Below are 15494 nucleotides of genomic sequence, written 5' to 3' on the forward strand. Positions count from 1 at the left end.
TACACCAGGCCAGCGCACTCTCATTTATTTGTTGTTGCTCGCCCTACCATCTCATCCGGCGCCTGCGTACGTCTCTGCCTCATCAATATGTAATCACCAACAATATTTACGTCGGAGGATTATTTCTAGAACCTTATTTTGCCGGATCGAGAGGCGCTTCAGATAATGCGGGGGGAAAAAATCAGGGCGGATAATGAGCTAAACTAATCGCATCCCAGATGATATGCGACGTAGTGACTTGCGGCAATGATACGAGTGATTACATTGTTGAGAGAGAGAGAGAGAGAGAGAGAGAGAGAGAGAGAGACGGACGCAGTTAATGGTTCAGGAGAGTCAGTCACTAAAGGGAGAATTAATATATACAAAACATTCTCTTTATTACTTTGACCTTCTTGCTTACCTTACGTAGACCAGTGAAGTAAGTGCCAATAGCTTCCGTTCCAGGCACACACACACACACACACACACACACACTAGCTATTAGGAACAAGATATACTTTCTTCTTTTATTTACAGGAGAATTTTACATTTTATACACGCCAAAGGAAGTCAGTCCTTGGCACAAATATAAAACGAAAAACCTTATTACACAACAGCTTCTTCCTCTGCGTCTTGTCAAGGTTTGGGGGACGGTAATAACGCCAAGCTGAGGAGACAAAAGGACGAGGAGGAGGAGGAGGAGGAGGAGGAGGAGGAGGAAGATGTGGAGTAGGAGTATAAGGAGGAGGAGGAGGAGGAGGACCACATGGAGGACGCTTAAGGAAAGTTTGGTTTGTGTGTTGATATAGGGTGTCACATAGAAAAGGACGTAAATCACACACGCATACAAAAACACAAGTGACCTTCTGCAGAGATATCAACATAAGTATGTGTGTGTGTGTGTGTGTGTGTGTGTGTGTTTATTTGGCAATCGAGCCAGGGGAAAGTGGATTAAAAAGATTCATGTACAGATAATTTATGGCACATGCACATGAATCATTCGTAGGTAACAATAATCAAAACACATTGAAGATCACTAGTAGAGGTCACCAATTAGGTCAACGTACTCCTAGAACATGGCAGTCCACGTGCAACAGCAAATTATACATGAACTGCACCATTCCCTTAAACACCAAACCAACAATGTGTATGTTGTATGAATAATCTTAAGTTTGAACAAAAGGGACGTAATGTTGCATAGGAAGGTGTAAGAACCGCCACTGAACAAAGAAAATTAAGCCAAACACGAACGTAACACAAATTACAGCTACTTTGGAAGAGAAACTAGGAATATTGTGTAGCGCGTCTCTATATAAGTCAGCCACCCACACACCACCCGGACAATTCCCCTGACGAGGCACTAACGCTCACAAGGGCAAGTGGTGAGGAAGAGAACACCGAATGGAAGAAGTACTCGTAGTAGTTGTAGTAGTAAACAGCTAACATACTGAGGGAATGCAACACGGGTCCCCAACAGAACCTGACGGACGGAGAACATTAGGCAGAAGCGGACAGACGAATAGGGGGAGTTAGCAGGACAGACGCAATCGAGGCGTTGAAAAATAAAAATAAAAATGAGGGAACGACCGTCTAAGCACTAAACACATTCGCTACATAAGAATTTTTCGTTCTCCTACTAGTACATGGCTACGTGTAATTAATTTCACTGCGAGTCAGCACACAACGCTGGACTCTCATTAAATTTGACAGACCCTCTAATTCATGCACGCTAATTACCGTAATAACACAATCAGCGGATGAAAATGTTACGGATGATACGAGTACAGTCATGTTGCAAATATGAGGAATTTTATCTTTTTTCCTCTCCTCTCTTATGAACATGAAACTAACTTCGGTCTGTATGCACTTAAACGGTAAATGTATATACAGTATTAAATTACGTATAAAGTTTCCAAGATTACATATACATAGCAGGCTAAGTCAATAAGGTGAAAGGGGAGGGAATTAAGATGACTAACGACCCTCTTTCGCGTTACATTGCCGTGCGGTGCTGTGATCGAGGGGCATCACAACACCTGTCTCGGCACACCTGTCCGCGCCACCCAATACAGGATCCTTTAACCCTTCGCACCTGTGGCGAGGGACACCTGGTGATTACACTTAATTCATGTGTTACTTCCACATCGAAATCAGTTAACTTCAAGTACTTTCCCACGATCCCACGGTGGACGACTTCTCTCTCTCTCTCTCTCTCTCTCTCTCTCTCTCTCTCTCTCTCTCTCTCTCTCTCTCTCTCTCTCTCTCTCTCTCTCTCTCTCTCTCTCTCTCTCTCTCTCTCTCTCTCTCTCTCTCTCTCTCTCTCTCTCTCTCTCTCTCTCTCTCTCTCTCTTTATAACATAGGTACTGTTTACATGCCTTCGAACGTGTGACCGAAGGGAAGTACTAGGGAAGTGCCAAGGAAGTGTCAGGGGAGAAGTGCCCAACTGCTGTCTAACACTACACTTCCAAGGCTATTCTCTCTCTCTCTCTCTCTCTCTCTCTCTCTCTCTCTCTCTCTCTCTCTCTCTCTCTCTCTCTCTCTCTCTCTCTCCTTCCTTTAATTTTTCATACACTGTTTCTACTTCCTCATATCGTGGTCTGGGCTGAATGGACTTTTTGTTTCAGCAACACACTCCTGTTCCTTATGCTAATGTTGAGATAACTCGATCCATTTATTTGCCGTCTTAATGGCATTGCCACACAGTTCATGTTCCGTTTTCATTGTTTCTGCGCTCTCTCTCTCTTGCAGGGTAAGTGAGAAAATGTTTCCTGGTTTTCTTTCACGTGTCGCCTCACAGACTAAATAGTCATAAGTCACAGCACAGGTCAGGGTCACCCTAGGTCTGCGCGCTGCTCTCCTGCCCTCGGGGATCGCAGTCTTCGTCGCTCATCACGTCGTCCTCGTCGTATTCGATCATAGAGAGGTCGTCTTTGTCCTCAGCCTTGGTGGAGTCACTCTTGCTGCCGTCCGTGTCCTCTCTGGTGCCGTCCTTCTTGGAGCTGCCGCCGGATTGCTGTTCCTCCTCCTGCTGGACACGCTTGTGCTTCGTCCGCCGGTTTTGGAACCACACTTTCACCTGCAACAAGAAGAGAGACACTAAATAAAATGATAGATACAAAAAAAAAAAAAAAACATCCATCCTATGAAAAATACTAGAAAATTTTCATCTTGCCAGAAAAGAGAGAAAAGTAAAAATGAAAGAATGAAAAAAAAATATAATGGAGAGATTACGTAATGGTATATGTTAAGAAAACCTGTAAGACTGAAATGAGCTTTAAGAAAAAGACAAATTTTCTAATCAAGTTCAGTAAATATTCGGAAACCCTCCATGGGGCTCTTAAAATCGTACCATATAAGTGACCAACAATGCAACGATTTCTAATAATACACATAAATACCAATTACCCCATAAAACGTAGAAAAATGCCAATCAGATTATGAAAATGTACCCTGAATGTCTCCGAGGAAGGGATAAAAAACGCTCGTAAAACCCTGCCGACCTTGCAGTGTGCTCCTAGACCGCACGTTCACCTGAAAGTGTAACAAAAACACCCACAAGACTTTACCAGCCGTGTAGTGTACCATAAAAACGCGGGTGGTCCACTCCCACACCAATCGCAAATGGGCCACGATGGTTTTCCTGTTTGGTCTCATATCCGCTGCCGCTTCTGCTACCTGTCACTACCTCCTCACCTTTCCTGCCTCCCGGATGTCGTCAGTCGTTCCTCCTCGCAACTGCCTCGCTGCACATCATACCAGTGACAGGTCTTGGTGGTCTTCCTGGGACACCCTTGCTTTGAGTCTCACGGGTCTGTCTCAGTGTCATCTACTTCTTGCGTGGTATCGAATCAGGCTCTGAAGGATGCGAGCCTTCCTTGCGATGAATGATGTTACTATAGTTTTTTTCTCACTGTATCTCGACAGCAAATGTCTCGTAAATAATTTATGTTCCCTTTGCGGTTCAGGAAAAAGGGACTCGGAGGAATATACACATGAAAAGAGACTCGTTTCCTTCATGCTCTGATGCGAGAGATCAGTAAAAGTGACCCAAAACCTCATACCCACACGCCTTGACTCCTTGAAATATTATTCGCCGCAAAATCTCGAAATGGAAAGTGGCTGCCGAGGAGAAATATATTACAGTAATGATCATACATGGCCGATTTCCTGCTCAGGACGGCTGCCTGGGAGCGATGCATTATGTATTCCGGGTCACTTTCTCTCCCGTGGCTGCGAGGATGGCTGCTCGTGCCCCGCTGCCTTGCTCCTCGTCTTCACACTCCTTGTACGGACACCTTTGCTACATGTCCTTTCCTGACTTTCAGCAGCTAGCATACTTCTTTGTTCTATGCCAGTCTTCAGCATCACCACCATCAGTACCCTTTCAGCATGTTATTTTCTCTATTCTATGTCTATCATCAACATTATCACTATAATCTTTAGGGCGCTTTCAGTAATTTGCTTTCTCTATTGTTATCTTCCTGTCATCGTCATCATCATCATCATCATCATTATTACCAACAACAATATAGTTTTAAGCTGTTTATTTTCTCGTCTGTTCTGTTCCTGTTATCACCTCCATCTCCATCAGCGCATATGAAATGGTGGTACGGTTATAAATACATAACAAGCATGGAAGCTTTTACAAATACACACATGACAGTACGTTAGATATATAAGTAAACAGTATACATATACAATTCTGAGGTACAAAGGGAGGAAACACTTTGTTTTGACTGACATAGCAATCACGGGTATTTCGTCTTCTCACTGACATCACCACATCAAGGTCCCGTCAGTAATCTTGTATGTACCGCCTGAAAGAAACCTGGACCGGAAACAGGATAACACAAACATTGCTTCGTTCAAAGGATGATATTTAGGAATGCTTTATTTTCACACCATGACTATTATCAAAGGCTACAGTGATAATCAACAGGATTTTAAAGAATGTTTCTTCTGTTAATAATGTAGAAATCTTGTTGATGTGTTATTAATATTATAAAAATGCCTTTGAAAAACCGTGTAATTTCAATCAGAAACATATGAACATAGGGGAGGTGCGGCCAAACGCGTTTTAGAATTTGATTCAAAGTTTCACAACACTCAGGAAAAACACCATGAAGATATAACTCACCGTAACTATTACATGTACCGTATACTAATTTTGTGAACCTTCAAATATTATTACTTTCTTAAACCTCGTGAGCTCTCAAACAGGATATAACTTAATTTACGAACTCAACAAGCAACTATTACGTGTACGATCCAATCCTTCATTCCGATTCATTACTTTCTCTTCAAATTTTCGAGCATAATCTTCTCCTGACGTGACATGCAATTAGAAGTTCTCAATCTTAGTTTTGAGTTAAATCCACGCGTATCATTACCACGGCGAACAAGTGTGTAATGCCCCTTGAACACCACACCACAGCCACGCGCAACCAGTTGGTTCGTGCAGCGAAGGACTGATTGAAGGAAGTGTCATGTGGTTAACCGAGTGTGGGTGAAGCTAAGGTGAGTGATGAGAGTGAGGTGAGGGTGAGGATGAATATGTATGTAGTGTCTAATTAAGTAAAGAAGGAGATGGAATGAATTAAAAGGTATACTAGACTGATAGAGGTTTATTACAGTTATTACGAGGATTATAGTGAGTCTAAATTATTGATTGTTATGATGGCTTTGTACTGTATCTTCATTATCATCATCATTATCATCATTATTATCATGGAAAACCAACTGTGATTCTACTCAATGATGAAAGCCTTCCTCTACTTTCCTTACTCATTTCTTTTTTATCCTCCTCCCGTTTTTTCCATCTATTCCAGGCCTGTCCAGTCAAAGATTCCTAACTCATTGCCATTATCATCACTACCTTAGTCATCACCATCATCATCACGACCACACTGCTCTAACCAACACATGTCAGTAACTATCATCACCCACACCACCATCAGTCATCACCATCACAACTAACACACGAGTCACAAACTTTCATTATCAAAACAATTGCTATCACCATCACCACTACCACAATCACCATCACCACCAACATCGTCACAATGACCACCACTAACACGACCATCACCCCCATCGGCACCCCCATCATCATCATTACTACAATCACCACCACCACCACCACCAGCCCAGTCATCACCGGCTCGAAGAAGGAAACGATAAATATCAATAATGGAGACACACAAGTTGGCATTTATCAAGTTCAGTCAATAGCAAGTGTCCATTACGACCACCAGAGGGCCTGGCCGACTGGACGGAGAGAGGGAGCTAGAGGGGGTAGAGGGAGTGAAAAGGGAGAGAGAGAGAGAGATATAAGGGAAAAGAAAGATCGAGATAGATAAACAGATAGATAGGTGGAAAGATAAATATAAATAGATAGATTGATAGATAGATAGATAAATAGATACAGGAGAGAGAGAGAGAGAGAGAGAGAGAGAGAGAGAGAGAGAGAGAGAGAGAGAGAGAGAGAGAGAGAGAGAGAGAGAGAGATAATCGCCTTCTACTTCCCCTCACGTCTCAATGATTCGTGGTAGTTTGAGAAAAGGAAAGAAACAGAGAAAGATAATAGTGTGTGGAAGGCGACATTTCTGTACACACAAAAATAAAATTGTGACATTCATGAAGAAAAATGACTAGAAATGAATATCTTATGATTTTTCCTTAGATCTCCATTTATGCGATCTTTTTTTGTCATAATCTATCATGAGAGAGAGAGAGAGAGAGAGAGAGAGAGAGAGAGAGAGAGAGAGAGAGAGAGAGAGAGAGAGAGAGAGAGAGAGAGAGAGAGAGTGCAGATACACACAAAAAAAAAAAAATACAGACAGGTAGGTGAATTAATGGAAAGACAGACCGATACACAATACCTAACACACACACACACACACACACACACACACGCACACACACACACACACACACACACACACACACACACACACACACACACACACACACACACACACACACACACACACACACACACACACACACACACACACACACACACACACACACACACACACACACACACACACACACACACACACACACACACACACACACACACACACACACACACACACACACACACACACACACACACACACACACACACACACACACACACACACACACACACACACACACACACACACACACACACACACACACACACACACACACACACACACACACACACACACACACACACACACACACACACACACACACACACACATATACACACAAAGACGGCGTAAATAGCTTCTCTTATTGCCTGTCACCCCTCGCTGTTCCGCGCTACACACACATGCACACGCCGACAATCAAACACGCCGACGGATGTTTTGCACACACCACTGATAGAGGAGTAAACGAGGGCAACGCGTGCACTGCCGGGACCACAATGGACGACCAAGTGTTCAGCGGTACATAGAGAAAAAAAAGTACCACATTCACCCTCTGTTTCCTGTATCTGCATCTGCTGTACTTGTCCTCTTATTCTTCCAATGCATGTTTCATAATCCTCTTCTATTTCCTCCTCTTCTCTTATCCCATTATTCTTCCTCTTTGAAGATATGAGTAGTTTCTTCTCTCTCTCTCTCTCTCTCTCTCTCTCTCTCTCTCTCTCTCTCTCTCTTCTGTGTATGTGCGAGTTTTCTTCTTCTGGTGTTTCCTTTACATACTCTTTGTGTGTATGAAAGTCTACTAGTCTTTCTACTCTTTCTCCATCCCTAAATGTTAATAACAATGAGTAACTGTTTCTCACACTAACCTCGCTGTCTTATATAAAAATCACCAGGATATAGACCAAACTGTGGGAAGCAAAGGACTGAGGGAGGCTAAGGGAGAGTGCCCGCCGGTGATACACGGACTCAGCCTCACCTGACTTACAACACATTACGTAAGGTCTCAGGTGAACTTCGTGAACAAACAACATTATTCTCAGACCAAACAAATATTTTAACCTCATGATCATGATTTGTGATACTAGGAGGCTCCTTAGCATTGATATATCATGGTCTGGCCGCCTTTTTGCCTCTCCTCCCTCCATCCTTCCCCTTTCTTCCTCCTTCCCTCGGCCGCCCCTCTTGTCGCCCCCCCTGCGTGCCCTAGACAGCCTCCCGACTAGATTAACACGTCAGACTCCCCGCAGCCAACCTGTTATTACTCTCCTCGTTGATACACACTCTACTCCAGCTTTTTTCTTCCCTTTCTGCGGGGGTGTGGACGCTCCGGGCTCGTGTGTTTCTCGCTGTACAAACTAAATAGATTAAGGACTTAAGGTGCTCATGTAGCCAGCTGCCTCACCTCTCCCAGCCAGTACATGATAACCTCGATATGTGTGAGAGCGACTCGAGGAATGAGTTGCCTTAAGACGTATAGATGCTTCAAAGGTTATAGTAATGTAGTGTGTTTTCGTGGCGTATTATAAATCCATCTCCTTCATGGGTCTGGCAGGGGCGGCACCAAACGTTAGGAGTGAAGAAGGAAGCTACAAGTCACAGCAGTGTTGGCTAATACAGTCATTTACTCCCCTCTTTTCCTCCCTTCCTTCACCAGCCTTGCCCTCGCCCACAACCTTCTCTTAATAACATCTCTGCGCTCCTGAAATTTAAAGAAGCACAGCTCAATTAACTCTTGACTGCTGGAAACTAATGAGAGATAATGTAGGTCGATCTCCTCAGGACCTCAAAACTCCCTCCAGATTAGGACGTTGTATTAAGATCCCCACGTCCTTGAGAGGAAGTCTAAGTCCTCCTCTGCTGTCAAATCATCTCTCGCGATGACCCACCGCGGCCTCCAGGTCTTTTCCGTTTCGCTGTGTCGCTTTTCGAGACGCCCCGGCATCAACTTGGGGCTATTCGGACAAGCAGGTGATTATGCAAGCTAATTATAGGCGAGGGCTCGGTTATCAGCTTGTTGAGGCTGTAATATCATCTTACGTCTGAGGGAAAATGTTGTAGTGAGACAGAAGGGACGGCGGAGGCTCCATCACGGCGCTGTTAGGGCTTAATCATGACGTGGTCCTCCGCTGTTAAGACCTTAAGCCAACATTCTTAAACTATGAAGGCCGAGACTTGGCGCTACTCCGTCGCCCGACGCTTTCTTCCAAACAAGGGAATCTTCCGTGTCTCCGGTCTTCCAGGTGAGCTTCTTTACATTTTTATCTCATTTTAACATTTTTTTCGGAGCACTCATATAATTGAATGAGGGGAATTAAGCTTGTTGTTATTGTCTGAGGCCCCTGCATAACTACCTGTTAACTTACATGAGACTTCCTGCTTGCTGTTTTATTTCCTTTAAAAAATATTCTTTTTATCATGAGGCAGAGCATTTCTTTGTGGCTAGGAGGAGATGTATATTCCTGACCTGCCACCACCAGGAGAAGCCAACCATCAACATGCCTCCTCTTCCTCCTACACCTCCTCCTGGCCTCCCCGCACCTCACGTACCCGCCAGGGACGGACTGCTCTTGGTGGACGGCGAGCAGCGCGTCACGAGACACTCGCCTCGGGTAATTACTCCTAACTTCATTAATTACTGGGTTTATGTTGAATATTGCCGGGCGGCGCGCATAACTCAGCGGCGATGAACACCTCTCTTCCGTGCCGGACACGTATAACATGCAGCCGGTAACAGAACACCGCTGATTAAGCTGTAAACTGGCTCCTCCTCTGACATTTTCATTGGCAAGAATTGAAAGATATAATATTAAATTAAATCATTATCCCGCTGAGCTACGGGAACGCCGTCTACTTTATATTATGAAAATAACGTCGTGAGGATAAGACGGGGTCGATTACTGGCCGTGTCGCCGTGTATGTAACAATTACGGGGCATGCTAATGGCGGGGACGAAGCTCTAACTACAGTGTGGGCGCCACGTAGGGGGTCATCACGTGGCATCGCTGCACGTGGGGCCGCGTGACGGATACCTGGAGTGACCTGCGCCGACAGGCGTGACCCCCGTATCCCAGGAAACAAAAGAACAACATCTACAAAAAACTATGAAGAGCTACCTGTCTGAAGCATTTGCATCATACGTATATCTGGATGAGGAAAAATGGGAGGAGGAAAAAGGTCAGGGAAGAAAGCTTAACAGACCCAAAGCTATGCTTTGTCACTCACTATGACGTCGAAATGAAACGTTACAATATTCCGACGCATGGTGGAGGACTTCTTATATATGTTCAAGGATAGCTTTCATACAATCGAGTACCAATGTTGATTAGTGCATTATAAAAATATGACTCTTAAACCAAATTAATTAGGGTTTCCTTAACTTCATTCTGGCTGCAAAACTCATCAACGATCCGAAGAGACGAAATCGGGTTCCAAAGGCTTGATGTGTCTAGACCAACACAGCTCAGTCAATCCTTTCTAACCATTACGCTGTACTACTGAGTCGCCAGAAGCTTGATTAGTAACCACGGCTCCCTCACACTGAATAGACTTGTTATCTACGTCATCCGTGAACGCCACCTCCGGCTATATGAGCACGTGGCACGCTCCCTGAAACCTGATCCTATTCATTGACTTGTATCAGTGTAAGTGGAGGAGACCGCGGGGACGATCATAAGGGAATAGATTGATTGACAAGGCCGAAAAGTGTTAGGAGGAGGAGGAGGGTGCAAGCCGGGACGCTTGCATGGAGAGACTCGATGGTTACACGCTGATATAGTGACAGAGTGGCAACCTATGAGTGACAAAAAGAAGGAAGAGCTGACAGAGAATAAGATCAGAAGATGAGATAAGTAGTTCAGACCGAGGAGTGTGCCTGCCAGGACGCTTGCATGAAGAGAATTGCTGATATCTGAATGAAAACGAATTATGCAACCCCTTTATAGCCACAGAACTCATGTGGCTACGGAATGTTTGATAAAATCACTGCAAAGAAATAGTAGCTTTATCAAAAAAGTACTGCAAGAATATAAAAGAAAATACAGCCTATAGAAATACTAATTATTCATACACCTGTAACAGATGTATGAAATATTCTGTCCCCATTTGTATGTTTTGTAGCGGACTTTGAGAAACTACATGAGTGTGAAGAAGAACAAAGAAAAGAAGAGGAGGAGGAAGCGGTGGCAAGGGTCAGTACCTACATGGAATATCGAACTCAGATGACAAATATAACTCGAGGTCAAGGCTGAATATATGTATGTGTGTATTTGCCAGAACGATAACTGCTGCTTCAACAGTCAATGTGTGTGTGTGTGTGTGTGTGTGTGTGTGTGTGTGTGTGTGTGTGTGTGTGTGTGTGTGTGTGTGTGTGTGTGTGTGTGTGTGTGTGAAGTGAAGTCTTCCCACTCCTTCCGTGTGAGTAATTCGCCGGTAATCCGTCAAGGTAATGGACAGTGTATCATGCGCCTCGTGCGGCCGGAGGGAAAAGAGTCCATACACGAGGACCAAAAAGGTGCAATTTACCTGAGATACGGCAGTGGCCTCGTGAGTGCCGACCATCCATCACCATAATGACTTTCTAAATTAATGTAATCGTGGTGTCACTTTTTGCAAACTCGTATCTCACCTCAATTAAGACGAAAATATCTACACTTTACTATTCCAATTACAGACTCGTCCGTGAGTAGTGCGAATTTAAAACACAACAGCTGGTTAAACATCGCGAGTGTTGTGTAATGAAGGTGATGTAACAGTGTCTATTTCGGAGGATTAGACACGTCGGGTGAGTCACGTCCGCGGAGCACGTGTGGGGAGGAGGCAGGAGGAGATCCGAGGAGACGGAGAGGGGAATCTGGGGGACACTTTGAAGGGAGCGCTCACCCCTGGGAAAGGAGCAGGAGGAGGTGGTGACGGTGGTGGTTGGTGGTGGTGTGGTGGTAATGTTGCGAACACCCTGTTTGTTTGTTTCTCTCTCTCTCTCTCTCTCTCTCTCTCTCTCTCTCTCTCTCTCTCTCTCTCTCTCTCTCTCTCTCTCTCTCTCTCTCTCTGTAGTTGTCCATCCATTACATTTAAGTGCTTAATTTTGGTGCATAGTAGAAACAATTAAAACCAGGTTATCTTAATTTTTACCTTTATACGCGCACCTGCTTAAGCATTCTACCACAACTTGAAACTAATGACTTTGAGCTTAATTAGCTTTTCACACATCGTAACATAAATGTCTGCCTGTGCGCTGTCAGGCACTGCATAACACAACGTCTGAGAGAGTGACTGTAGGAAGAAAGCTACGTATTCTTGTGTGTTTGCCAGTGAGAATACCGGGGTGTCCATTAAGTCTGCAGGAAAGGTGGTTATATTTTTACATACTTGAATTTCTTTTTTTTTTTCAAGGATAATGTTATGCTACTAATCGATATTCAAATGTACTGGTTATACATATTTAGATGGTATGTTCAATCTCTCTCTCTCTCTCTCTCTCTCTCTCTCTCTCTCTCTCTCTCTAATCATTGATTAATAAAATTTTCCTTATTCTGTTATCACCAAGTAAATGTAAAGCTTAAAAATAAACTTGTTAGTTACAGCATAGAAAATGAATCAGTAAAGAAGGAAAAAAAAGAAAAGAAAAAAAAAAAGAAAACCAGTATCAAGAAACTTCACTAAACCGCCCACACACGCCACCTCACTCCACTTCACCCCTGCCATCTGCTCCTCCCTTCCGTCATGCCTCCCTTCCTCCCCGTCCGCCTCAATACGATACCGCTCTCTCCCTCTACTTAGCGAAAAATAACCAGGGAAAGGTGACAGGATTAAAACTGCAGGAGCGTCGCCCCCGGGGGTAATGACACGCTGACGATGGAAGGAGGAAGCGAGGGAGGGAGGGAGCAGGGCGGGGACTGACGGCTGTGACGGAGGAACAGAAGCACAAACAGGGTGAGGGAGAGGCCAGGAAGAATGCAGGAGGGTAAGACTAAAGGTACATGAACTGTGAAGACTGACATATGCAAGAAGAAGAGAGAGAAAGAAAAAAAAAATGAATATAGTAAAAGACACACAAAGGCAAGGAAAGACAAAATATGTGCGTAGAAACCATTATGGAATTATAGAGCAAAGTATCAAGCATAGGGATGAATTTGTCAATATTTATAACTTACATGACAATTTTATTTGTGGGCTAGTGAGGTACACTGATAGATGCTTGGATTGTCTGTGTCCTAGCTTAGGTAAGGACGGCTCAAGATGTATATAGTTTATGTTTCTTCATACCGTATTTAACAGGTATATGTGTCGTTGGGTGGGTGTTGACTTATAAATGTACACCTCATTTTGCTAGTAAATGCGTTCTAAACAAGACCTAGGTCACCGGGTCATCAAGTAAGTCAGAAGCAAGTAAGAAGAACACGCCTGGCAAGAATAACACATACACTGTATGTCAAAAAGAAAAAAGTAAAAAAAGAACAAAGAAAGAAAGCTCTTAGCACCAATAAAGAGTAATGTGAGAAAGCCTCCCACGCGGACACAAACCGGAATTCCAGTTTAATTTGAAGGCTTCTTTTAACCTTCAGTTATTAAATTTCTCGTTGTTTTGAGCGAGGAATGTGTGACAGTAAGCGACACGTGCTGCCTTGAACGCACGTCGAATATACTTTTACAAATGACAAGAAATAACAGAGGAAGCGGAACATATAAATAATGAAACCAGCAAATTATTTCTGGAGACAAACAGCGAAGCTCTCTGCACGTCATTACCACCTGTATGCTGAGTGACTCACTGATTTTCTGGGGCACAACACTGAGATCAAATGCCGCAGAGGTGAAGACTGAGGATGCTAAAGACACAGGAGGAGGAACCTAAGCATAGTGGAAGTGTCCTCAGGTCAATCAGCGCCTATATATATGGGTGAAGCGATCTGGTAAATAAACAAGCTCTATGGTGGGTGACTGTGTTTTAAGTTGCCTGTTTTACCCCCGAGGAGTTCCTGATGGCTAATCTTGCTTCGATGCTCCTCCGTGGTAAATATTTTTACAACTTGCTGAGATATAAATACTGGCTACAAAAAGTCTTTTAGCTAGGCAAAAAACACAATATAAAACGAGTAGTAGTGAGAGATCTACAGATAAAATTAAAATATCACTCTAATGCCCAACAGGAGAATATCTGACACCGTCACGCTGACTAAACGTTGGCCAACCACTGAAGGAACAGCCTGAAGCTACGAATTTAGTGAAACTTAAGTCACTGATTACCTCCATTAAGCAGCTGTCGGAGTGTCCTGCTGCTAGGAGAAGTAAAGGGAGGCAAGAGTGAGTTTACAACTATTAAATTGCTTAGTCGTTCTGCTCTGACGCTCAAATCTGCGACGAAAACAGTTCTTTCTTTTGTTACAGAAAATTACTACCTCTTCAATTACGTCTCGCTTTTATTACACATAAAAGTTTGCTTTTATTGCTAATTCAGACGTTTTTCCTTCCTGGAATTAATTAGGAAATCAAAGTTCAACGCTAGTGGCAGACGAGCACTGGACGGAGCACAAGGCGGCGCGGTGCGTGGCCCTCCACTGTCACTCACGCATAATTATAAAGAAAACTTCCGAGGGGGGTTCACATTCCCCTTACCTGACTAACTAGGAACAGCAACTTGAAAAAAAGAGCCACAAACACATCTAATACACACCGGGAACCACACGCAACGCCCAGATCTCTTTGTGGACACGCGAAAACCTGGCGTGTGCGTGGCTGTGCGTTGCAGCTCTTCTCTGAACTCAGGTACTGGTGGGCGGGTACATGGAGACGGCGACTCAGAGGAAACCTTACACCTCTAACGACGACGGCACAAACACACACACACACACACACACACACACACACACACACACACACACACACACACACACACACACACACACACACACACACACACACACACACACACACACACACACACACACACACCTACGAGAAAGAAAGACCACCAAAGATTAACATGAAAAAAGGAAATAGGTCTCAAGAGGGTGGCTGCTCCTATGCACTGGTACTCGTCATGGATGAAAGGCGTGGCATGATGTCTGGAGGTGTTACTCGAAACCAGGTGAGTGTTAGGGAAACAGTAATGAACATGCATAACGATCACGTAAGTCACCTGATTATTGAATGCGATGTTATTAATACTGATCGCTAATATTTTGAACCTGTGTTGGGTTATTCAACTTTTCTATGCGATATTTAAATAATGGATGGTTAGGTCATGAGAATTATCAGCCAGTATGATGTCACCGATGGAGCTCATTTACCGATTAATGTTCATTGGATGGTATCAATGGTCATGGCAAGATTCAGAAGTGAAAGAGCTAGATGGAGGATCAGATTTCGGTGACGCTAACCCTTTCCCCTCGCGACAGGGTTCCGGAGAATCCTGTAAAAAGTTCGTCATGCACGTGACATGAAAGGAAAAATCAGACGATTGAAACCTGAAATAAAACTTGACAATGCTTCAGAAAAGTTATCCTATTTATGAATCTTTTTCTTGTGGAATTTGATCGTATTGTTTTCCGCGCCAGAATTCAGTACGTTAATGAATCCCTTTTTACGTAATC

The 15494-nt window shown here is 43.8% G+C and overlaps 1 protein-coding gene across 1 annotated transcript in view; it reads right to left on the bottom strand.

Annotated features, from left to right (window-relative positions):
- Window positions 1-492: 492 nt before the first annotated feature.
- Window positions 493-15494, bottom strand: part of LOC123518928 (homeotic protein empty spiracles-like) — a 48470-nt gene continuing 33468 nt past the window's right edge. The window contains exon 3 of the mRNA XM_045279998.1: window positions 493-3056. Coding sequence (XP_045135933.1) covers window positions 2817-3056 — 240 coding nt within the window. The 3' untranslated portion in view covers window positions 493-2816. The remainder of the gene's footprint in view (window positions 3057-15494) is intronic.

Source organism: Portunus trituberculatus, chromosome 44, assembly GCF_017591435.1.
Source record: "Portunus trituberculatus isolate SZX2019 chromosome 44, ASM1759143v1, whole genome shotgun sequence".
NCBI classification, from domain to species: Eukaryota; Metazoa; Arthropoda; class Malacostraca; order Decapoda; family Portunidae; genus Portunus; species Portunus trituberculatus.